Genomic DNA, 23,412 nt, shown 5'->3' with positions numbered 1-23,412 from the left:
AGTCATCATCTAGAAATTTTTCCTGATATTTCCTTTGGGAAGAAATGCCCTGTGTCTCCAAAGATCAGAAGAGGCTTTTGGTATTTGGCAGGTGGAAAACTTTTGCTCTAAAGGAGGGATTCTCTTTTGCTTTTGGGTTTTCATCCTGTTATGCTGTATCAGTTGTCCTGCTGCATCAACTGGTAAAAATCACTACTTGAATCAACTGGTAAAAATCACTACTTTCCTTTTTCACTTGCTTTCTTTAATTTTTTTCGCACCATCCCAAAATAATGACTGAGTCCAACAACAAATATATGTCAGCAAGTGACAGAAAATGACAGTAACATATAAAATAACTAAAAAAATTAAGTAAGTGGCCTTCAGCTGAGTTCATGCGGCTGTCAAAGCAGCCGAGGTTTGCCAGCTACCGGTGTACTTGAAGCAGTAGATGGTAGGGTAGGGGAAAAAGGCAAGCTGTGCTTGGGACTCTGCACCATTGACTGCCGCCTTCCCTCCCCGCTTTCGCAGCCACTGCATGGCAAAGAGAGCTAAGCTAGACCGAGTGGCCCTTCCCTTGCCCCGGGAAGGGAGCCCTCCCCCGGCAGGCAGGCGTGCCGAGAGGTGGCTGCTCAAGGAGGGGTTCATCCCCATCAGGCAGCCGGCAGCTTTCTCCGGCCTCGGATTTTGTTCTGCACCCACTGCCCGAGCAGCAGTGCTGGATAGTCAAGGTTGAAAATGCTACTGGTGATGACGATGGCACACGGTGAGCTAGTTGCCTGAGGTATGCATCATAAATTGCTTTTGCCTACTTCCTTTGAGAATCTAGGAAATTATTATTTTTTTAATTATTAAAAGAATGTTATTTAAGTTGTAAAGTATTGCTAGTTTGAAAAATAAGAAAGAAATGCCAGATTTACGTACAACCTAAATTCTGTTCCCCTGTGCTCTGTAATAGAGCTTTAATTACTCAGTCACAAGCTATTATTTCAATAGGATTCCTGTCTCATTCAATACAAAAGAGGGCAGAATTAAGGTTGCCTGGGCAACTGTAAATCTGGAGTTTTCTAACATTTGAATACTTGACTTTACAACATGAATAACACTTTTCTTAGTTTTATGTAACTTCAGAATTCATTATCCACCTCACATACAAAATTGTATGACCATCAATGACAGGTTTCAGTGGGCAGTAAAGAGAATGTATATAGGGTATTCTGCTTTCTGAGTGTGCACAAACCAAATGCAGAGATGATGTTTGTGTATATCCACTGTGTCAGTATGGACAAGTGCAGGTTTACCAAAAAGTCTGATTGAACTTCAGTTAAATGGAACATTTAAGACTTTTCATGGAAAATAATATTCCGTGCTTCTAAAAACAAAATGGGGTTAGGAAAAAACCTTGCTAATCAGCTTCTGTGTTCTCATTTCCAGGACCTATTAAGATGCAGAGTGTTGACATCAGGGATTTTTGAAACAAGATTTCAAGTAGATAAAGTAAATTTCCAGTAAGTCTATTAGTAATAATTTATGAATATCATGCTAATTTTTTAACAACTTAGTTCAGATGTCTGTGCTCATGTATGCTTGGTATAGTAGGTTTAGGGTGGGAGTTGGGGTTTTTGGGGGGTTTTTAGCTCTCTTTCCTAAGTCCTAGTAAAATTGCCTCACACTTTGCAAAAAGAGCTGATATTAGTTATGTGTATTAGTGATGCTCTATTGTGGGGTTGTCTGTTTTTACTAACTGGTTCACTAGTATAGCACTGTAAACTCATTAAATACTTTTGGGGATGAGATCTCACAGAAGTTAGTGGGAATGCTCCCACGAGTCAGACTTTGTACAGTGGGACGAGGAGAGTTAAATGTCTCCCTTCTTCTGGAGGGCTGCAAGCTCTGTGTTTGTCAGTTTTACGCTATGTCTCTGTGAAACACCCGCCATCAGACTGCCTGCACTCACCGGTTCTTGACCAGAAGGGTGGCAACGCTGATGGGGCAGAGCTGCCCCCATGTCCTCCTCCTTACAGAGGCGCACTCTCCCCACCGCCCTTCAAAATATGCTGAAACCTGTCCTTGTTTATAGTACAGTAGGTCCAATCTTAAATGCCACATGCGTTTCTGTGGGCTGGAAAGGCCAACACTTGCCCTGGAAAAGAGTATATTTCTCATTTTATGGGTTCAGTAGCCTTCTCCTGGCAGAGTGGGGCAGGTGGAGCTGTGCAGCTCTCTGACAGGCAGCGTGGCATCAGCAGATCTCTCTCCCCTTCGGGTGGTATTTTACTGCCGCTGGCCTTGGGGCTGTCAGATTTTTAAACTGAACCCTTGTGCTGCATGCTTGGTGTGACTTTCCTAGTGCACATAAGTGATATAACATCCTATGGCTTTTTAACAGCATGTTTGATGTAGGTGGCCAGAGAGACGAGAGAAGAAAATGGATCCAATGCTTTAATGGTAAGTAAAAATATTCTATATTTTTATTTTGAACTTACTCTCTGAGGTGTGAGCAGCTTAGTATTCATATTCACACACGGTGTGTCACTAGTACGGGAGTCCAGTGTTATAGATATTTTCTTTGGGTATTTTTGGCAGTTTGGGGAGCAATGGCAGTGTTACCCCAAGGAGTATATGCTGGGATAACGGAGATGTTCTTTTCTCTCTCCTTTCTTTCTTTTGTGTGCTCTGCCCAGATGTCACGGCTATCATCTTCGTTGTGGCTTGCAGCAGCTACAACATGGTAATAAGGGAAGACAATAACACAAACAGACTACGGGAATCCCTGGACCTTTTCAAAAGTATCTGGAATAACAGGTAAAACATACCTCATTTCCCACCCACCCTCCTCAATTTAGCTACAGTTCAACTCCTTACAAAATAGGACTCCCCTTACTATAAGCTCAGATCACTTATTCAGAAAATGTCCAGGTAGGGCCAGGTCACAGGGTGCCCCCGCGGTGTGTACCCCTCCCCGGAGGGGGGCCGTGGCACAGGGACGGTGCACACAGCATTTCACCTCTGCTGCCAAAATGGTGCAGGGTGCGGGGACAGCTTGGAAAGGGCAAGCTCCCCGTGCCGGCTGCCACGAGGGAAGCAGGGGAGACCCCTTACTGGCGTCACGGTGCTGCTTGGCCGAGACTGAGAGCATCCTCCAAATTACATTTTGTCTCCTCCTCAAACGCAGCAGCAGGAGCAGCTAGCTGTTGGCGTTGCCTTCGATTCACCGGCTGGCGCTGCACTCAATACTCGTGTGGGCAGCCGCTCTTGTAAAACTCGTCTCTGAGAGCACACAGTTTCTCTGCCTTGTGGGATGATATTTCAGATCTAATCTAATTGTAACTGCCATTAAATTGCCATTCTGCCACAGTGCATGTAAATTATAGATACGTAACCAAATAGCAATCTGAATAGGTTCCTGATAGAGAATAAGTAAAAACAATACCCAAAATAAGGTAGTGAAGTTTTCAGCACGTACCTATGAGGCTGCTCTGCACTGAGAAGCGATTGAAGGTAGAGTGAGGAAAAATGTTAAGCGCAAGTCCCAAAGGCGCATCGTCACGGTGATGGCTAGGTATTAATTGGGGAAGAAAACAGATCATTTTCTTTTGATTCATCAGGTGTCATACAGGCCACCCTAAAAGATGGGGTATCTGTGTGGATGAACAATAGTTAAGACAGAGCAGTCTGAGGGAAGGCAGCTTTCCGGCCTTTTTCTTTTGCTTCAAGCAAAACCAAACAAAGTAGACAGTAATGTCTGGTTTTGGACTGCGGTGCTTTTAGGAAATGTCATCATTTTCCCAACTCGATATCAAAAGGATAATTTAGAAAACAATATTTGAAGACTGCTCCCTTCAGCAATGTCTACTGCAGTTTTTATAAATGTATTTACAGATCCTATAAATATACCCACCAGCACAGGTGCAACCCGATCGAAACAGTAATTTAGGTCATCTTTTTTTTCTGTTGAAGCATGTCCCACACTACTTCACTCTCTGTCCACGCAGGGATAGCCAGTAAATTTTCTATTGAAGTGATATGTTTTCCTTGATTAATGTGTGAGAGATAACACAAACATTTGGTTTGTTTTTGACAGGTGGTTACGGACCATTTCTATCATTTTGTTCTTGAATAAACAGGACATGCTGGCTGAAAAAGTCTTGGCAGGGAAATCAAAAATCGAAGATTACTTTCCTGAATACGCGCATTATACTGTACCTGAGGATGGTAAGGTTTTTCACCACGCAGGGATTGGACCTGCTGGCATAGCCCAGCCCACAGTTCCTCTCTCTGTCGCTGTCTGTCTCTCATACACACACACACAAATTCACAAGCACACGCTGTTCCTTAACGTGAACTGTTGGTCAGGTAAGGAGCATGCCGGCAGCACGTAGCTCAGAGGTGCACCGGCGCGGGCAGGGTCTGAAGGGGCTCTGGCTGCTGGAGGGGGTGTGGGGGGACTGCAGGGGGCTGGCTCCAGAGCGCCTGCCTTCCCCTGTTTTGGAGCAACCCACAGTCCCAGGAAAGCAAAGCCGCTGGGCAGGTCTCTCCCCCTGCCAGATGCTTCTGCCTGGGCCTCCCACGGTGCTGAACTTTGTCAGGGACTCGTTAGACTTATCTTTGCGGCCATTCTGCATCCTCCAAGACTGTAAGCTTCAGCCTTTGCAAATACTGACGGGAAGCCCAGCAGATCAGCAAGGGAACCTTAATGGAGGAAAACCACATCAATAAATACAGAGAGCTGTGACGATGGAGCGATTAGCATGGGTTCAGTTTCTTATCATTTCAAGAAGTGCAATGATTCCTGCACCTCAATAACATATTGCATAAGTAAACTCTGGTATTATGCCAGTTTTGTACCAGGCAGAAGGCTTCCAGACATCTCAGGTCTGTGTCTAGCAAAAGTGGTAAAACTTGCACTTTCTGAGCACTAGCCTCTGCCTTACCCGAGTGATGCCCCTGGCGTAGTGCTTGCAGCCACCTGTCGGAAAAGGCTTTCGTTCTCCGCTAACCATCAACAACAGCCTAGGTTATGGAAGTGAAGATGGTAATAAGCTGTTTTCAGCTTTCATTCAGCTCTGGAATTTCAGGAGTGTGATGCGAAGTTTCAGGTGGAGAGGATAAATAAACTGTCCTAAAATCTGAGTTAACCTGGCACCAGTTTTATAATGCTAAGGGCTTTCAGAAGAAATCTTCTGTCACCATCACCCAAATTTCCCTCTCCGAAACATACACCACATATATATAGCGTTTGGGTAAATTGTCAACATTTTTTTATAGTAAGCCAGTTGTCAGAATAAAGTAGCTTTTGGTGTTTCTCAGCAGGATTTCACAGCAGATATCCAGAGTGATCCAGAATATTCACACATGAAGCAGCTCTCTATTTTTAACCTGTAGTTGTTCATTTATTCTTTAATTTCAGCTGACATTATTTAAGGACAGCAGCACAGAACTCTAAGATGCTGCCGATTGTGCTGCTGCTCTATGTTTACCCCTAGCGCTATAGATAAAAGTAAAAAACATGTTTCCGTATTCTGATAAATTCTGCCCTTTACCATATTATGTTTATAAGCATCTGATTTGGTATCTTAGATGAGGAGAAATCGCACTGAAGAGAAATGAATAGGTTATCTCTTCACTGTATTGTTTTTTACACTTACAGTAAATACAGTTGTTACATGGCCTAGACAGAGATGACTTCATGTGCCGACAAACCGTTAGTACTGACCAATGAGTCTCCCACTCAACAAGAATTTAGTCTAAGGCCCCTTGATGGGCAGTATATGCAAGTATTCTGCTGACTTGGGGCCTGGAAATAAAATATATATATTAAAAGATCTTTTGATGCTATAACTTTTTTCAAGTGTAATCTTGGAACTAACAGTGGGCTTAAATCTGAAGTTCTCCTATTTTCCTTAAAGGAGTTTGGTCCTTCAGTTTGATAGATAGAATTAGGTATTTCTGGAATTTAATAAGACCTTTCCCATCTTTTCCTTGAGGTAGCAATTCAGGCATTTATATTTGACAGTATTTACTTAATATAAACGTAAGTTCATTTATGATATCTTTATTTTAAATTCATACACACTCCAAAAAAAAAAAAAATCCAGAAGAAGTTTCGTTTTTAAACCCAAATTCCTGCCTGCAGCTTTATTCGAGAGATGCTGTTCTGCTGCAGAAACTGAACAGCTCAGCTGCTTTTTCTAGTCATATTTCCTGATAAAAGTTAAACCCTAACTCCCACTCATTTTGTATCTATATGAACAAACTTGTGGATGTGAGTAAGCCTCTTTATGATATGACCAATGACATTGTTGCAACGATTTCAGCAATTTTCAGGTTCCTAAAATATGTTAAATACATAGTCAGGTTTTACAGTACTCTTGCATTTTAGAATTACCTATTGGGAATCTTCTGTGGATATTTAACATTTTAATTTCTGTATTGAAGGACTACTTCCTCCTTATTAAATCTTTTATTATGAAAAGTAGATGATTGTTTGCTTTTCGTGTTTCTGATATCATTATTTTTAATTGAACAGCAACACCAGATGCAGGAGAAGACCCCAAAGTCACAAGAGCCAAGTTCTTCATCCGGGATGAGTTTTTAGTGAGTAATTTTGATCTTATGTGTGATTCTATCATAGGAAATACTGGCAGATGGTGTAGTTTATTTAGGGAAAACTGATGGGTTTTTGCAGAAATCTAGAAGGAGAGGAGAACGTCTGGCAATTCCTAATTCTTGTCAGCTGCCCATCTTGCAGAACCTTCCCCAGTGCTTGCACTTTTTTATGCCCATTTTATATAAGGTCATCTGCCCTGCCAAGCGTCACACACAGCAAGTAAGTGCTAGTGCTGAAAACGGTCGTGTGCTTGCCTGCTTGATTTGGGGTTTGGTGTGGGTGCCAGCAGCCCTCACTCTCTGCGCAGAGGAACAATGCCGAGCACTATTTCCATTGCCAGTTAGTGAGGTTTTCTGTGGTTGTCTTTACCTGTAAGATGCTACTGGCCGTTGCCTTGAATGTTTATTTTGTGTATCAGTCCAGTCCATGTTTAAGCAAATAGGCTTTTTTTTTTTTTTAACCCTGCATTCCTCCAAGGGCTTTGGCAGTGGTCATGAATGGGAATGAACAAAAAAGCAGATTTTATCCTTAAATAAGATTTCTGTTGTGCCAGTTAGGAGGTTTGCCTCACCCTAGGGCTGGTGTCATGGCCTTACTGAGGAATCATTAAAAAGTTTCCTTGTCTGGTCACAGTTATTCTTGCAATTAAGGATTTCTCCAAAGCTGGAGCTGAAGAGGTATAGTCTACATTTCACAGATACAAGCAGTAATCAGGCACACGATCAGAGCCCAGCGCTGCTGTCAGAAACAGAGGGCTTAATCCAGTATCACCTACAGCTTTACTCTATAGTTCCCACAGTGTGAAGCAGTAACAGAGACCAGAACCAAAGCTCATCCATCTTGCCCTACTGGTAGAAACTGTATGGGGGTGTTTGAGAGAACAAATTTAATCATTAGAATTAAAAATTTTGAAGTCATTCTGCATTTACAAGTATTGTTAGGATTTACAGCTGTTGATGCAACAAGAAAGAAAGAAGCAATTAAATGTGTTCACACTTTGGGGTTTTCCATTCACCACCTTAACCTTCCGGATTCTGAGGAAAAATATCAGATTGTGCTGTGTTAACATAGGAGTTACCGAAAAAAACCCAGTTCAAGCCAAATGTCTCTTGTGGTAATGCTGAAATGCTGTGAAGCAGGTGACGGTATCCAGTTTGGAAGGAGGGTCCAAGAGAACCAAATTACGGGGAAACTAGGGTGAAACTCCCCACCTTTATCTATTTTCATTATTTAAAATAAACACATCAAGGGCGAGGTCCTTACCTGCCATGACTCACTGGCATTATGGAAAGAGGCCACCTACGAAGCAGGTAGGGAGAGGAGGGGGCGTAGGCATTGCAACCACATAAAAAACCACCGTGCTGCCGGTGGCAGGGGCCGTCGCCGGCCGCAGGTGCTGGGAGCAGGAGAAACATTTGGGCCAGGGCCAGCACCCGCCAGCTGCCAGGCAGCCAAAACGGGGCCGAAACAGCTTTCCCCCCTTTCCCCGCAACCGCCGCAGGGCTGGCAGAGAGCATCCCATCCATAAGCAATGTTCATGTGTCTCTCTCCTGGGCTTCTGCTTGGTTTCTCAGCATAAAGAAACAGAGGGACGTAGTCATTTGAACAGTTGCTTTAAACTCGGGCTGTTTGAAATTAAAGTCTTGCAGGCGAGGTGTTTCTGCTCCCATAAATGCTCTGAACAGCCTGCGTGTGCCCTGAGTAATGGAGGCCGAGCACGGGCCCAGCAGGGAGGGCGAGGTGGGCAAAGGCCAAGCAGAAACAGCGACTTCCAGTTTCATGGGTTCAGGCACAAAAGGCCGAGGTTTCGGAGAGGGTGAGACAAAGGGGACAGGGGAAATAAAGCTCAGCATACAAACTGGGGAGGGCTCTGATGTCCTTAGCCAGGTGCAAGGGAGAAAAGGGGTATGTTTTCTACCTACGGCCTTCTTGGCTCTGCTTTATACGTTTCTTTCCAAGTCTCTTCATTTATGACCTTTTCCTTGTCCCGCTCTGTTAAATTTTCAGACGTGATTCAGAGAAATCTGTTTTTATTCATTTATAAGCTTTATCACGATTTTTATCACGGTAGCATCTGCATAAGGTGTGGATGTGTGTGAAAATCACCACCATGGCACTGCACCCCTTAAAACTCTACCTGGCTGTAGGCACCGGTACCGGCAAATTTAAAGCATGTAATTCGAAGAATATTAGAAGGAGGTTAAATATAAGCACATTTCCAACAACTATTGCTACACGGTAGTATATGAGTATTAGGAAGGCAAAATACATTGGCCGCTGATTTCAGAAATGGTGTGGGGGCCTGTGGCCTCTGGGGGCTTCGGCAGCAGGCCTGGCTGCTCGGCACTGTTGGTTTTTAATGGGAGGAGCGGTGGGTGAGGGCTGGCAGGATGTATCTTGTAGGAAATTCTCCTTCCATCAGCTCAGGCATGTCCTTTTCTCCCCCCAAGCTCTTCACGAGCACGCTGCCTCCGTGAAGAGCTAAAATGTGTTTAGGTTACTCCCCAGCCCCATTTTGGTGTTTTGTACGCAGGGCTCTCCAGCTGCTGATGTTTTGTTTTAATACATCCCCAGTGTCTAGGTAACCCCTGTTAAAGCAGCGGCATGGCCCCTCTGGTTGGTGCTGGTTTTTAAAAATCTGAGCCCTGGAGGTGGAGGAGCTGCTGCCCAAACACACAGATAGCGCGTTTGGCTCCTCACTGAAAACTGTCGTCCTGACCCCCGCAGTATAGGAACGCCAGTATTAAATATTCCCGCTTGTGTTATAGGAAGGTAAATGTACTTTCATTGCTGTGCCAGGGGATATTTTTTTCCCTTCTGAACTGGTGCTAAGTAACATGCTACTATTCAGAATGAGTTTTGAGCAGGGGTGAAAAATACTGCATTTGCCCTAAAATGAGAGGACTACAGAGCTGTCAGGGGACAAAAAAACTTAACGTTTTGAAAATACATCCTTTGACATGCTTTATATGTAACCAGGTATCACCAGAACATTTTAGGCAGCTTACTACCATAGACGTTAGTGGAATCAGTGCACACTTAGTGAAAGAACACTTATTTTACTGAAACACAAGAAAAAGATTGAACGTTGGGTCGGTAGGGTGGCGTGCTCTCTACTACCCACGTCTGGGTGGCACTGAAAGCATTTGTACGTTGTCCCTCACTGACAGCCTATAACATTTAGTCCTAGAAAGAGCGCGTGAGAGTGGGAGTCTGATCCCCCTCTCGCATCCTTACAGTACGTAACTGCTGTGTGCAGACCATGCGGAGGTGTTAATGCGCTTGTTAACAGCGTGCTGAGGCCCTGCTGCTCGAAGGAAGCGCACTGGAAGGGATGGTGGCAAGTGTGGCAACAGCAGCTGGAGGCTGCGCGTGTAGATGTGGGTCTCAAACCCGAACAGGCCAGGGCCAAACTCCTCCGAGGCTTGCAAGTTAAGATTGAAGAAGTGCAGCAGTCGCTGGAAGGCAGGCCGCACCGTCATTTCGGGGACAATTTGTTTTTTCTCCAAGGAAAAAAAAATGTTTAGTAATGGGTCTCTCCTTGCTGCATCTGAGTGGCAGCATTATACCACTGCCATACAGAACAGATCCGCAGGAGAAAAGGAAAAAAATGTAAAGCAGCTATTGTATCAAAAATAGAACCTCTGTTGCACATTTCACTGTTTTAAAATGAGTATCATCATGAATGTCCATGAACACCACTGTCTTTTCAGCCCTTGGCTTCCTAAAGGACTGATTTCCCCCAAACTTTGTAAGACAACGCTCCCCCCAGACCTTTCTGGGAGATTTGGAGGCCTGTATCCTGCAGGCAAATACAATCTACATTTTAATTGAGTTTCAGCATCTTGCCACCATTGCAGTGATTTGTAAACCTTTTTTTTTTTCCCCTCGTTTCATTATTGTTTAGTGTACTTCATGCTTTAAATATGGTCTGAACGACTTGCTCATCAATTGACTAGGTTATTAAATTAATATTTTTCATGAGGGAAATCCTTGAACCTAGGTATTGAGTGTAGCTTAGTAAGACGACAATCATTTTTAGTATGCATTTGGAAGCCCCCTATTTAACTAGTGTTGAATAGCTAATGTTACCTGCAAAAATCCGCGATTTCTTGTTGATCTAATTATGTAAGTCAGGGCTTCTAAATGTCTGTAGTTTTGCCTGTCTGTAGCTGTAGGTATTTAAAAGGTCAATCCCACATGTAAAATAAATCACTCTGTAGTGTAGCCAGAGAGAGAGAAAACAGTGTCTTTTGTTGTTTAGCCATTATAGTTCGTAATAAAATTCAGAAAAGATTTATAAAAATTGTTATCCCAAGAACTGACCTTCCGCTTTCGTGACATTCCGTATATATTCTTCAAGATAATGATCTAGCATGGATTTATGTATCAGTCCTGTAGTAGTACAGAACAAAATGATGATTTTTTCTAAAACCTTTTTTAAGCTTCTGGGGAATTTTAACAAGATAACCACGGGTGAAGTGATGCTGGAGCTCAAGTTAGCAACCTAAAAAGTTGTGCAGTAGCCTTGTGAAAATTTAATTCTGCGTGGCCTGATGTTTACTGGATTTGCGCATGGTTTATTATTCTATGGGAACCCGCCCACGCTAGTGATACTTCCACCATGGCCGGGTCTCAATAATGATACCAAGTCGTCAGCCGGCTTGATGGGCGCACAAAGTAAAGGTACCTTCAGGGGCCCTCAGCTTCAAGAAGCAGAAGCGGTAGGGTGCTCTTCTCTGCCGCTGCTACCGTCACAACTGGGAGGTTTTCAGTTTTGTGTTGCCAATTTGAAACAAGAATTCAAAAATTTGCCACATGATGGCACCAAAAAAGAAGGGGGGGGGGGAAATCCTGGGACAGATGCAGGGCAGACTGCAGCGCCGTCAGCAGCACGGATTCACTGCATGGTGATGTGCAAATGATGATAGCGTCAGTGGCTCTTACAAAGTAGTAATATACTGACCCCATAATATTATCCGTAACTTTTTTTGCGTTTGTTTCAAATCTGTGATTCAGGTTGGACTAGACCACGGACCTTCCTTCTTTTATATTTATTTTAACGCTCTATACGCAGAATTTCCCAGGTTTCTTGGTACTCTGTAAGCCAAGAGACCGCCGAGACGTGAAACCTCTCGCGGCACGGCGCCTGACCCTTCTTTTCCTCCCTCTTTCCGCAGAGGATAAGTACGGCGAGCGGAGACGGCAGGCATTACTGCTACCCACACTTTACGTGTGCAGTGGACACAGAAAATATCCGCAGAGTGTTCAACGACTGTCGAGACATCATTCAGAGGATGCACCTCCGCCAGTACGAACTCTTGTGAGGGGGCTCACCGTGGAACCTGTGGTTTTAAATTCTTTGCTCCTTACTCTTTCTCTTGATACTACCCCACACAAGGTGGAAGAATATACTATAGAAATGTCAGTCTCTTCACTTTGTTTACTTTAATTATTTAACCTTAAAGCTGATTTGAAGCAAGTTTGGGTTGTTTTTCCTTCATGCTTTTTGGGACTATTTTTGTGCTTTATTTTGACATGCCACTTCTTCGTCATTCCACTAAGCCCTTCGGCTACCTCTGTTCCCTTAGGTTTTGTTTTTTTAACTGAACGTGCCCTGCTAAATTTTTTCCAGCAGGTTAACGTCAGTTCAAACCGGCGTGTCAGCCGGATGACACTAAGGTCGTACCTATCCCTCTGTGTGGGTTTCCTTTTTAACATGACATTGAAGAGTACTTGATGGGTGAAAAAAAGATTAATGCACTTTGTATCAGGTTATTAAATACTGTTGAGGAAGTAGACACACAATGTAGCAGCACCACAATATTTATTACTCTGTCACAGTTTTTAGCATTTCTGAGTTGCAGGTCAACTGATAAAGTGACCTCCTCTTTTAAGCCGTTACCGGCACAGGAAGTAGAGTAGATAATGAGAGGAATAGCGAAGACAAAGCAATTTTTCTGGGGTTTTGGAGCTAAGCGTCTCTGCACACCTCAGGCATTTGAATTACAGCTACTTTTCAGCCTGTTGCATCTAGGCAGGAAATTTACCACCCTCACTTACGTTATTTGTGCTGTCCACAAATGATCCTTTTCGTTCCGATCATTCTTGGACAACGGTCCTCTCCCTATATATATTTTTTTGTTTTACTGCTGGTTTATTATATTGTACAGACTGTAAAATGTAATATTATTTTGTACAACTTTATTGAAGAAAAATACTTGTAGAAGATCTTTGTGCCTTGATTATGGCTGTACCTGTAAAATGAGCTAAGATGTAAGTATGTTTTTGATTGCGCTGTACAGCTTGATGTCAACCTTACCTGCAGCAGTGACTGGAGGTAAGAACTTTATCTGTAGAGTTTAGGGGTTTTTTTCTGGTTTATATAAAAATGCTCTTTAGTATAAAAATTATAAATTATGCAAATTAACCACTTACCTTTCCAAGTAAGGTATTCCAGTCACCGGATGTTGCAGCAAACATGCCTTTCTCTTTTGAAGTCTCAGCTTTAAAACATTGGAATTCATTCAAGTGTCCAAATTGCAACCTGGTGTTGTTTTAATGGGAACCAAGGATTTTTTTTTTTTTTTTTCCTTTATATTTAGAAAAATATGTTTGGTAATTCTTTGGTCATTCATAGAACTTCACAATTGCACAGACCGATTGTGAATGTGTAAAGCACCATTATATAGAGCTCTTCAATCTTTGTACCAACAGCGGCTTTCATTGTGCAAGTAAATAGCGAGAAAGAAGAAAAAAAAAAAAAAAAAAAGGGTAAAAAACCCTTGTGTCTGGCCTAAGAGAATTACAAGATGACATTTTTATTTCTCTTTTAATAAAGAGACACATTAGAAAATTGTTTTATTTTAAATATTGTAGAATCAAAATGTGTGAATATTTCTCAAACTTGAATAATTTATGCAAATGACATTCTCAAAACAAGTTGTGGTACAGTACAATATATAAAAAGCAAGAATTGCTGTAGCAATAAGGCATGTCCTTTTTAGTAACTATAACACTGCTTTATATTTTATACATAGGTGTTTTATGTCTGTGACTATATACTTTTCCTGTGTCCAAGATAACCTGTACAAATGTCTAAAATTACAGTTGCAATAACAGAAACCTAGAGAAGTGTTAGACTACATTACTTTCTAGAGTGTTTTATCACACTTTGGACCATTCCCCCCACTTCATTTTAAATTTAGGGAGAGAGAAAGAGCTAACACCTTCCCCACGTTGGCATATAAATCAGCAGGTTTGGTTAACTTTTTACTGTAAGCACCATTATTAGTTACAAACCCCAGCCAGTCATCTTTTTCAATTCAGACTACAGACGAATTGAGACCTTGTTTCTATTTGATGATAAACAATCCCATTTTAGATACTATCGTATGACCGTTTCCTCTTCCCAGAAATGTGTATACTTTGATATCTGTACGTTCAATTTAGTCATCAGATATTTCCCAGAAAGTGAAAGCCTGGGTGGAATAAGCTAATAATAAACAAAATTCCCAAATGCAAAGATTCTCTCGTTTCCCATGCCAAAGAAAGTAATAGAGCGAATAACAAAAGACAGTCTTTTCTTTCAAAACAATCCCCAGCCCAGGAGTTCAGGGTAGAGCTCCCAGCCTCTGCAGGAACGCCAGCACGAAAACTGGGCCCGGCGTGGAACTAGTCCCTCTGGTTTTTCTGGGGCGGGTGGGGAGAAGCAGGAGGTTTGTCGCCTCTTCCCGCATACGCAGCACGCGAAGACGCTGAGCTCAGATTTTACATTCTCCCCGCTGCCCTCCAGGCGGGGGCCTGCGGCGCAGCTCTGCGGTGCGCTGCGCTGCACCGCGGCTGGTGGCCTCCGCCTCCCCGGGGAAGAGCTAGTGCAGTTCAAAATGTGACTCTACAGTAAGTTAACAGAACTTGGCGGCCCTGCCGGAATCTAAAATAACGCGCATTCCTACCCCTGTCTGTCCGAGGACCGAGGGCCAAGGCATAGGATAATGTTACTGCAGCTGTATTTGACCTTCCTTCTTGCAGAAGATCGGCAACTGGAGGGCCCCTCACCACACAGATCTCTGGGATGCAATAGGGCCCTCTTTTTTTAAGCTCATCATAGCACATCTTTTTAAAAACAGCAGCTTGAGGTGTCACCCTAACTTTTCTTTAAGCAGGTTTCAAGTGTGTATCAGCAAACTGGATCCACGAGCTTCTTCCCGTTGTTGTCTGGTAGACGATAACTGCAAATTGTAGTCAGCTAACGATTTAACGTGCCAGGAACTGGAAGATTTCTTGTCCCAAACCAGAGTCCCTTACGTATGACATCCTAAAAAGGTTACGGAAATCCGCATCTCTCAGTGCTGATGTATCTAGATTCTGCCTGACCCTAACAAACGGAAGTATGACATGAGAAGGGCCATGCAGCAATAAAACAGAGAAACGTTTCCAGTTTGCAGGACTGAGCCTCCACCAGGGTAAGACACTAGTGCAGATAAGTGATGAGGCTATAGGATTTACATAATGTACAGTTACACTTTTAATATACATATTTGATACAAAAATTATAGCAGGAAAAGGACTCATTTGATTGTAGAATACAGTATTTTTGTACAGCATGAAACGTTCATTTCAGTTAATTATTTATCCTGTAGTAGTCATATCAGCTGTATAGGACTTCTATGGTATGTGTAAATGCAACCTGCCTTCAGACTAGCAATCAAATTAGGTCATTTGCTGGCATGAATATAGTCTGATGTTTGACTGTTCTCAGCTTTGGTATTTCAGTGACTGAATGCAGATGTCTGGCTCTTCATACTGCTTTATGCTTACTGATTAAACGCTGAGCAAAATAAAATGGTGGCGTGAGAAGCTGAAAATGAGCTAGTATCAGGATTACAAGCAGAGCACCTGCTGCACAGTATATAGTAAAGACTCTGCTCTCATACGGAAGGAAGCATTTTTGGAGGGAGAAGCGAGTTGGTGTTATGCTGCCCTGGAAAAGAAACGAAGACCGTCACTTTGCTGTTACAGTGGGTCCTGAATCAGGAGTAACGCCACAGCGGTCAGATCTCCAACTTCTAAATTCTGTGTTGGGTGGCAAGGGTTGGGACCAGTTTCCTAGTACCAGTGCCTTCTCCAGGGGGCTGAAGCGTCCGTACCTTGCGGTGCTGGGCACTAACTGGAATATTCACCAGGCCAACATTAGCCCAGAGGCCAATCTTCCCTCTACTCCATCTAGCGTAAATAGAGAGCTGGGCTCCCCATCTGATCTGCCTTCAAGAGAAGCCTAACTTTAGCTGCTGTAAGTCCACCTGGAAGGAGCCTTCCCAGGCTAAAGTTAGGGTTTGTGAATGTGCCCCTTCCTCCCCCCGAGCCCTCCTCCTACCCAGTACATGCTGCAAAAACACGTTGGCTAATCCAAATTACACACATGAACTTCAACAACAAAGAACCAAGCCGTTGGGTTTTGGCTTGACTTTGCAGTTCAAATTAAAGTTTACAACGGACCGAGGCCGAGTTAAAACAGTAGTGAAGACGATGCAACTTTAATTAGCCAACCTCTTGTTTTGCAGTGAAGGCGCACTGTCTGGCGTGTGCAGAGAGCATGTGTAGTTTGAAGGCAGCTACTCTCAGGAATATGGAATAAACAGAACTACTGTCAACAAGAAATAGTAACCATTGCATAAAACAGATCTAAAGGTTTGGGGTTATCTGCGTATCGAGCAGCCTAAACTCAACAGCGGTAGAAGTACGTGAAAGATTTCCCCTCCCAAGTCACAGACTACTCAGTAAACAGATCGTAGGTTTTGCTTCTTACTCCACGTTTCTAGGAGTTCTGTTTTATTTTTGAACTGGGAAACGAATTGGTTTACCTCTAAGGATATACTGAGCACTGGAACTGCCTGCGAGAGCGTAACCAACACGCTGTATAAAATGTGAATTGGAAATGAGGAGGCAGACTGTTGGCATGTGACAAATGTTTTCACTGTGTGAAGCGGTTAATGCACAAGTTTGAAAACCATGATCACCGTGCAAGAGTTTGAGGTGGAAATGGTCTTGTTTTCAGAGCTGGTAAATCAACCAAGCCAAACTAGTCTTTCTACTGTTCAGTGCACAATACTGATTATTTTTACAAGTCAATAGTTTACAACGCACCCTCTTTATAAGAAGATGTTAGATGCTTGTACCCAGATACTGATTAGATCTTTAACGGCATTGCTTTGTACCACACAGCACATGTGGCTCCCACAGATGTACTTTATAAAGTGGATGCAGTGTACTGAGTGGGTTGGGTGGGTAGGCAATTTTTTTATTTTTTGTTTTTACAGGTAGAATCAGTTTTAAAATATAGCTGACTGCCATGTTGATTTATTTATGAAAGTTATCTGACAAAAATAAAAAAAATTAAAACTTACCATGATGAAACTAGGATTGTTTCTATTCCTCCAACTGAATGACGGGACGCTGATTTCTGGAATTTTCCCAGCGTGCAGCACTTCACAAGCACTATGGGTATGCCCACTGAGAATCAAGCGGGGATGAAACCACCGTATCAGCTAGAACACAAAATGGTAAAGCACAACAACTGAGTCATAGCTAAAAAGAAATTGAGCTTAAACCCCCCCCTTTTTTTTTTCTTCTAACAGAATGAAATGATGGCAATTCTAATATTCTTACAAAGCGCTCTGTGTAAACTTCTGTTTTCCAGTGAGACGTGTTGATACTGTAATAGTAATCGTACCCATTTGGCCCTCATCCCAAATTTTTTTTAGCCATACGGATCAGAAGAACAAAGGCGATAGCGTGCCGTTGACATCACAAATAGAAAAACCTCGGGTTTAGTAAAGCAATGCTTTTTTCTTGGCTAAGGGGGAATCTTGTACTGCCAATCTTGAGTGAAGACACGTACGCAGAAGGAAACAAATGCTGACCATTAGATTTTTAGGGAATACTTTGACTTCACGTTTTCCTGTAGTTACTAACTCAGCAAAAGCAGTGCCTTCAAAGGGTTGGAAGACAGTGGCTTTCTACTAGGTTTGTCCACAATTTACACAGTACGTGAAGTACAAAACGCTCAGCTGGAGGTAACGGCACTGCAGCAGACTTAAGAGCGCCGGGACCCTATGGCCCGTACCTGGGAAGCCCTGCAGAATCAAGGCCGTGATCGCGATGATCCTCAGGGGAGCAGCTCTAACAAGCAGCTTCTCAAAGGCCTCACTAAAGCAGGAGCAGCTGTGGTCTGTTTGTCTCTGCTGACATCCTTTCCAAAATTTTTTAATCTATATACAGCTACACTCGTGTCCCCCTCCCACCCACCCACCGATACTCAAGTTCCTAATATACCAAACCTTTTGTGATGCTTCTTGAGACAGTACGTCATACTTTTCTTTAAATGGGATGTTCTTCTCCTCTGGAGGAGCAGAATCTTCTCCACTGCATTCAGCATCACTTTTCCGGTAGAGAGGGTAATGCTGGGAGACATTCAAAGCAAGGATCAGTTGCTCACGGTCCAGCCTTTCTGGAGCAGTAATAAATACACTAAAAACACGTCAACATGTTGCCTCACCCCACCTCTAACGCACCTGTAAAAGGATGGGTTCTGAAGCTGGAAGCTTTTCCACATCACTGCACCTTTTGTTGGAATGATTCGGTTTCTGCGAATAAAATCAATCCATACGTATTGTCTTCACCTATGTGTACCATAGGGGTGGGGAAGGGAATTAAACAATAGCTAGGTTTTGAGGGGTTGGGGGTTTCTTCTTGTTTTGTTTTTTGCAAAAAGCAGCATCAGCTCAGAGTACAGTGTTTAAATACTGTCCGCCGTATAAACTTCTAAGAGCCTCTACTGTGGATGGAAGGGGAAATGCTTTAATTCCCCTTTCTCTATAAGCTGTAAATATGGTTGCGCTCTTTCTGAATGCAGAAAGCAACAGCAGAATCTCACTGCACAAACAAGGCAGAAGAGATTTAGGGCAGCCCGAGAGAGAGAGCGGTTAGAGTCTAGCAATTTTTCCACTGGGAGCTGGTTTCCTGATTGACTGCCGACCCAGTCAATCATGCTGCCTACCGTGCGTCCAGTCGGCCTATGAAAAAGGGAAGAGGAATGAAACACAAGAAGCAATTGGATGTGATGAAACAATACTACAATTAAAACATTACTAGGCTATCAAGACAGGACTCCAGTAGAATCAGAAAACTAAAAGAATAGGCTAGCTTGAAGGATATAAAACAGAACAATATGCATAAATATAAATGCAGGGATTATTATGCATCTTAAGTCAAAGGGAGGGTTACAGAACTTCTCCTGCCATTCCCTGGAACAGAGAAAATGACACCCTCAGTTTGTTGGCAGCACTGACAAGGAAGTTAACACCGTTAACACAGAGCAACACAGTTAATAGTTAAGTAAAAATGATAAGAGGCAAATGGGGAGAAGAAAGATTTGCTAGCAAGCTGCAATATGAATAGGAAGCAGATTTTTTTTCAGGGGACTCTCAGTTATATCCTGACTGTTGCTGCAGTATCAGTATTCGCATTGCAGCAGCCGAGTTGCTGGCTACGATCAGATCTTTAATAAACTCTTACCTGCTGGGAGCAATTCAGTTTGTGAGAAAGCGCCGCAAGCTTTGCCTCTGAGGTACGGCAGACAGCACAGCCATCGCCCTCCATGGCTACGCTGTTCACTACGACAAAGCTGGAAAATACCAGGGAGCGGGCAAAAAGAAGGGAAGTGGGGAGGACAGGAAAGCATTTGCTATTCATGCACGTGCGTGGGATAAACTTTATTTTATAAAATGCAAGTGGTCCAAAGTTGGACACAGCTCAGCAAAACAGCAGAACGTTAACAGCTTCTGAAATCATGTGCTAGAAATCCTCTTTTGAGTATCCATACTGTAGCCATTTCTCTGCCTGGTAGGCTGCTTTATAATCAGTTGTTAATTAGGTTGCACAATATACCGTATGCTATGCTTCATGTTTACGCTTCAAGAGTTTTTTTTTTTATAACAGATACTGGAGTGGTATTCTAGTGGAATGTTAGAAGCCCACTAAGCTGAATTCTGAGGGAAAGGAGAACTTGCTTCTCTCCCCACACACATTTTAGACCTCGGAGACCTAATTTTAGACATTCGATTTCTTCAGGACAACTGAAGAGCAGAACAGCACTGCATTTGGCTGGCTACCCTGAACAAACTTAGTTTCGTACTTTGTGGTGTCTCACACAGAAACAGGATTTTGTTTGTAATAGAAAAAGATTTCCCTGTAGGTTTCAAATCAACTTTGAACTTCTGCCACAAGATTCATACCTGTTTAGTCACTCATTCAGGACTCAAGAGATATATTCCCTGTTCAATTCAGTCTTTTTACAGACATACATGAGCTGAATGCCTCCCCTTAAGAGATACTGGTCAAAACAAACAAAAAAATTTAATTCTTTATCAAATTAAGCTGCTTTTATACCATAGATTGGTTATAAAATCGTTTATCTGGGAACGTTTCATTAATAATGCAGCTCGTTTCAGTTCACAAATATGATACTAGACATACAATCTGCAACTGCATGCAAGAATTCTGCTGTGCTGTTTTATCAAAGGGGACACAGAAATATTCTGTAATAACTATTTTTTAAAAGAGCTGAAATACATGTCTAGAGGACCCCCCCATCTGCATGATAAACCATATCATTATACTGAGCATTCGCGAAGCTGATAGCTCTTCCTAAAAAAGACACGCCACTTCTAGACCTGTTCAGAATATTTTTAATGTTTGCTTAATTAAGGGAACCAGTGTAAACCTGTAGGTTTTGAATTTTACATTTGCATGAGTGATGATAACCTGATGGCATACATGCCAAATGCAGACTGGCAATGGGTCTTCCCTTCGCATATCTGAGGTTTAAAGACAAATGCCTTTCCACAAACCCACTACTGCTTTCCCTCATCGGGTTCCTGCACGGTATCTAAAAGTAACAAAAGGGGACACGGCAGACAACTGCCGCCACAGACACACAACGATGAGAACAAGCTCTGTAACAAGGTCTACTCTAAGCCAAAACCAGCTTACGCATTATTACCCCACCCTGTGGAAAAACTGTGGACAAGCAACTGCTGTGTTCCCAAATTCCTCCAACAAGAGTTAAGTTCTGCAGACTAGAGAAGTTATTAAAATTAATGAAACTCTTAACTTGTAAGCACAGAGGGGGTTTGTTTGTGTTTCTTTACTGAATCCTATTCTTCTGTTATGTTTACAGCCATGGGTCATTACCGGCTGCAAGGAAGTAAAAAGGCAAACCGGAGAATTTGATCCTGACTCCGCAGTACTTTTCCATTTAAAAGGAAATTGTTACAATTCACCTAGCTCAAAGTACGGCTTCCACTCCGTATCAAACTACAGGTTTGTACAAAGCGTTTGATGTTTAACGCATCACAAGCTAGATACAAAGTTTAAAAAAAAAAAAAAAGGCTCTAAGTTAAGCATTCCCATACTATTTCATTAGCAATTCCACTTCCAGTTCTCAGTTTTCATCACTCAGGCCTGCTAGCTCAGTAATCACTACTCTAAACATTGAAAAAAAACTTAAATGTACTCACTTTATTCCTTTTCGAGTTATTAGCTTTCCTGAAGTAAAGTTGAAAACCTTTTCAAATCGATTTACCTTGTAAGTAGTCATTCTGCGTCACAGAGCAAAAACACAACTGAGGTAAGAAACTGGCATTGTAAATCATCTGACACAGGTGCTTTACAGTTTGTAGACCATTCATGCAGCTCGCTGCTCCATTATCTAGATCCCACATTCATTCAGCAAACTCACGGGGATGCTCTGACACCCAGAGTGTACTCCGTCCCAGTCACATCAGCGGAAGGCACAGCCATCCTACAGAAGCACAGCAGAGCGAGGGCACTTACGCTCCTCTAATGCTGAGGTAATGGGAAGGGGAATGTGCTCAGACAAGAGGCCCAACACACGGAAAAGCAGCTTCAAGACTTCTCTGCCAACGCAGAAAGACCAGCTCTGGACAACTTTACATATGCTCAGAGAAGCACAAAAGTAAAACTGTTCTAAAATGTATTCTTAGGGTGCGTTGTGCACAGATGGATACCTTGTAAGACCTCGCTCTAAATTACAATCCCTTCTAATTTGGTTATGATCAAAAACTTTCTGTATAAACACACAAGAGGTCACGCAGACACAAAACCAGTTGCTGCATGCATTCCTTTCGCTGGCAAGACTTACTCATAATGAAATCCAATGTCATGATTCCCAACGATAACCACTAGCTCAGTAGAAACTGGATACTTAAACATTTTCCGAAATCTCCTGACATCATCTGCCCATGCCTGCATGAAAAAAAAGAAATGGAGAAATTAACGCTGTTCGACAGTATTGAAGGTGACCACTAGTATATAATACAGAAGCACACACTCAGTGAGACGTTTACATTTTATAAGTTTTATATGAGGGGAAAAAGTGCCAAGATACTACCAAAAATGAAGGAGAATCACAACATTTCAACTCATATCTAAAACACGAGAAATTCTACCAGTAGGACAACTATATTAATATTAAACAAAGCCTTGCATACCTAGCCTGCTTTCTTCTGCCATCCATTTCCTTCAAGAAATCCTCATTTTTTTGAAATAAGAGAGCTGTTGATGTCATACCTGAGGTGAGCTCCATTTTCCTTCATCAAAGACATCTCCCAGAATAAAAACAATATCTGGCTGCAGTAACCATAAGGCAGTTTGGAAAGATCTCTCCATTTGCCATTCCCTGAAAGGAAAACACATACCCAGTCATCACTGCCTAACTCCTGGATCCTCAACTCTGAATACACAAACACAGCCTGGCAGGAACGGGAAGATGGCTCCTACACACTGAAAGCGCTAATATGGAATTCAAATCAAATACTTAGAAATCAGGTTTAAGTACAGTAGGTGCGTCTTACCTGGTGGGTCATTCCACTACAATACAACCAGGACCAACTCATGCAAGAAGTAATACCAGCTTGTTTAATTTTCATTACAATTCCATTAAACAGCAATTAATCAGAACAGTGAATTATTGCACATGTTTTACTACGCTATTGTTTCTGCAGCAAAAGTTTACAATGTTCATATCATGGCAGAATTAGTACTTTCTTTCGGCATTCTGCTTTTTCTTCTTTTGGACTAACAGACACATGGCTTTGTAGCCATAGGATTGGATTATCTTTGGTTTTAAATGTGATTTTGCCTCCGATTCTTCTACGAGAGAGACAAACTTCTACCAGCTTCCTTATCTCTGCAATTAAAGGTATCAACTATTGGGACATCCAAGTTATCTGGCTCATTTTTAAGGCATTCTATAAAATGGTTACGTACTGGAAAAGACTATCGGACCCATCGAAAATGCTCAGGCATCTACACCCACATACCACCCCAACATTCAAGACTGCACTGCCTCAGTAAGTCCCATTCATTAACCTTTCAACACTGGTTTATTATCCAGCGCAGATCCAGATTGGCAAGTCAAAGGAAGCATGCACGCTTCTTACGAGTACCACAACATTGGTTTTAAACATCTGTCCCATTAGCTACTATTAAAAACTCTAAAACCAGGATAGAGATTATTCAAAAAAATTAATTATTACCTTCTTAGCTTATCCAGCCAATGTCCTTTGATTTCACCAAGCAGGTGAGTATCAGCTAAAATTATGGCCTTTAGGACTGAAGTTGAAGTCTCTTCTTTATCCATGCGAGCTCCACCTTTCACTTCTGGCCATCGACATTGAAAAATTACCACATAATAAATTAAAAATTCACAAAATATTAACACTGAGCTGACAAAACAAACA

At 42.4% G+C, this 23,412-nt stretch overlaps 2 protein-coding genes across 2 annotated transcripts in view; one reads left to right on the top strand and one right to left on the bottom strand.

The window, feature by feature from the left end:
• GNAL (guanine nucleotide binding protein (G protein), alpha activating activity polypeptide, olfactory type) overlaps nucleotides 1–13,718 on the top strand; it is a 128,538-nt gene extending 114,820 nt beyond the window's left edge. The window contains exons 7-12 of the mRNA XM_009318532.1: nucleotides 1,414–1,487; nucleotides 2,369–2,427; nucleotides 2,664–2,784; nucleotides 4,064–4,194; nucleotides 6,509–6,576; nucleotides 11,770–13,718. Of these exons, the coding sequence (XP_009316807.1) occupies nucleotides 1,414–1,487; nucleotides 2,369–2,427; nucleotides 2,664–2,784; nucleotides 4,064–4,194; nucleotides 6,509–6,576; nucleotides 11,770–11,916 (600 nt within the window). The 3' untranslated portion in view covers nucleotides 11,917–13,718. The remainder of the gene's footprint in view (nucleotides 1–1,413; nucleotides 1,488–2,368; nucleotides 2,428–2,663; nucleotides 2,785–4,063; nucleotides 4,195–6,508; nucleotides 6,577–11,769) is intronic.
• Nucleotides 13,719–15,092: 1,374 nt separating this feature from the next.
• The window catches only part of MPPE1 (metallophosphoesterase 1), an 8,500-nt gene continuing 180 nt past the window's right edge, over nucleotides 15,093–23,412 (bottom strand). The window contains 9 exon segments of the mRNA XM_009318533.1: nucleotides 15,093–15,572; nucleotides 16,996–17,136; nucleotides 17,929–18,051; nucleotides 18,163–18,234; nucleotides 19,166–19,274; nucleotides 21,169–21,249; nucleotides 21,813–21,916; nucleotides 22,241–22,349; nucleotides 23,209–23,412. The exon segment at nucleotides 23,209–23,412 is cut by the window's right edge and continues 20 nt beyond it. Coding sequence (XP_009316808.1) covers nucleotides 15,390–15,572; nucleotides 16,996–17,136; nucleotides 17,929–18,051; nucleotides 18,163–18,234; nucleotides 19,166–19,274; nucleotides 21,169–21,249; nucleotides 21,813–21,916; nucleotides 22,241–22,349; nucleotides 23,209–23,412 — 1,126 coding nt within the window. The 3' untranslated portion in view covers nucleotides 15,093–15,389.

This window comes from Pygoscelis adeliae, unplaced genomic scaffold (genome assembly GCF_000699105.1).
Source record: "Pygoscelis adeliae isolate BGI_AS28 unplaced genomic scaffold, ASM69910v1 Scaffold42, whole genome shotgun sequence".
NCBI lineage: Eukaryota > Metazoa > Chordata > Aves > Sphenisciformes > Spheniscidae > Pygoscelis > Pygoscelis adeliae.
This window is presented reverse-complemented; position numbering and strand designations above follow the sequence as displayed.